The 1,319-nt window shown below is 54.2% G+C and overlaps 1 protein-coding gene across 1 annotated transcript; it reads left to right on the top strand.

The window, feature by feature from the left end:
* Positions 1 to 367: 367 nt before the first annotated feature.
* On the top strand, positions 368 to 622 carry BRD3OS (BRD3 opposite strand; the record flags this gene model as incomplete). The annotated part of the gene is made up of 1 exon (XM_079705770.1): positions 368 to 622. The coding sequence occupies one exon, from the start codon at positions 368 to 370 to the stop codon at positions 620 to 622; it is 255 nt and encodes an 84-aa protein (XP_079561896.1).
* Positions 623 to 1,319: the final 697 nt, after the last annotated feature.

Below are 1,319 nucleotides of genomic sequence, written 5' to 3' on the forward strand. Positions count from 1 at the left end.
CTGTAGACACAAGTCCCCCCTGAGGTGGGCACCTCGTCCCTCGTCAGCTGCACGCCTGATACAGTGCACACAACCGTCACCAGGAAACGCTGCGGCCAGGGCACTGCTGACCTGCTTGCTGACCCACGTGTGGTTCTTAAGTGTCTTTTCAGAATGCTCGGAGGCTCCTCTCAAGTTTCCTTGCAAAGAACCCTCACAAGGGTGTTGCCTGCGAATGGCCTGAATTTCTCATTTGTACCAGTAGGTTAAAGAAGGAATCCTCAAAACCCAGCAGCTGAAATACTGGTTCCTTAGTGCATTTAGCGCAAAGCACGGGCTCAGAGGCCTCCTGAGCAGGAGCCCAGGAGAGGGGAGGTTCCGGCCAGTGATGAGTGGCCGCGTCCCGCTGGCAGAGAAAGCCCTGTCCGAAGGCTACGCCCGGCTCCGGTACCGGGACACCTCCCTGCTCATCTGGCAACAGCAGCAGCAGAAGTTGGCATCTGTGCCGCCCGGGACATACCTGAGCAGGAGCCGAAGCACGTGGTACTCACAGTATGGAAATGAGGCCATCCTCGTCCGGGACAAAAACAAGCTGGACGTCTCCCGGGACACGGGGCAATCCAAGTTTTGCTCTGTTATGTAGTTCTGGTGTGAAAGCCTGAGCCCAGGCACCCAGCCGCCTTGCTGATCCCTAGTCCTTACTGGGAGATCCTGAACAGTGAACGTGAAGGTTGAGCTGTGGTAGAAGAACCCCCAAATCCCAGAGATGGCGCCCCGGCCCATTCGCAGTCGGGCTGATGGGTGGACTTGGCTCCTGGACTCCATTCTGACCTTGCAGGAGCTGTAGGCACAGGCCAGCTCTGGGGCCTGGCTGGATGCTGTTTTGATCATGCTTCCGAATAAGTCAAGCGGGAGGGACACCCCAGTTACAGACCACCTCTTCACATTCTTAACAGGCTGTTCTTTAGGATTCCCTTCTGCCTGGTAAAGAGCGGGTCAGATCTAGAAAAAGGTGAAGGAATTGGCATCATGTCGGGTCGCAAATCCAACTGCGGGACCAAGATGTGCAGGACCAAGATGGATTCACCCTAAATGGTCATCAGCAGCAGCATTTCAGCAGGGACTTTGTGGCACTTGAGTTTTGAGTCTAGTAACCAAAATGATCACTGCGTGTGATGCACTGTGATGGCTCCTACACTAGCTTCCTGATGCTGGAGGTCTGTGGGGCAAAGGCATCCCCAAAACATTAAGGAAACCCCCAAATTATTAAGTTACACAGAAGTTGCTAACAGTGGTTTCAAATTTAATCACAGGGCCGAAATAGGCAGGTTCTCAGCCGA

The sequence above is a fragment of the Hyperoodon ampullatus genome, assembly GCF_949752795.1.
Source record: "Hyperoodon ampullatus genome assembly, chromosome: 6".
Lineage (NCBI taxonomy): Eukaryota > Metazoa > Chordata > Mammalia > Artiodactyla > Ziphiidae > Hyperoodon > Hyperoodon ampullatus.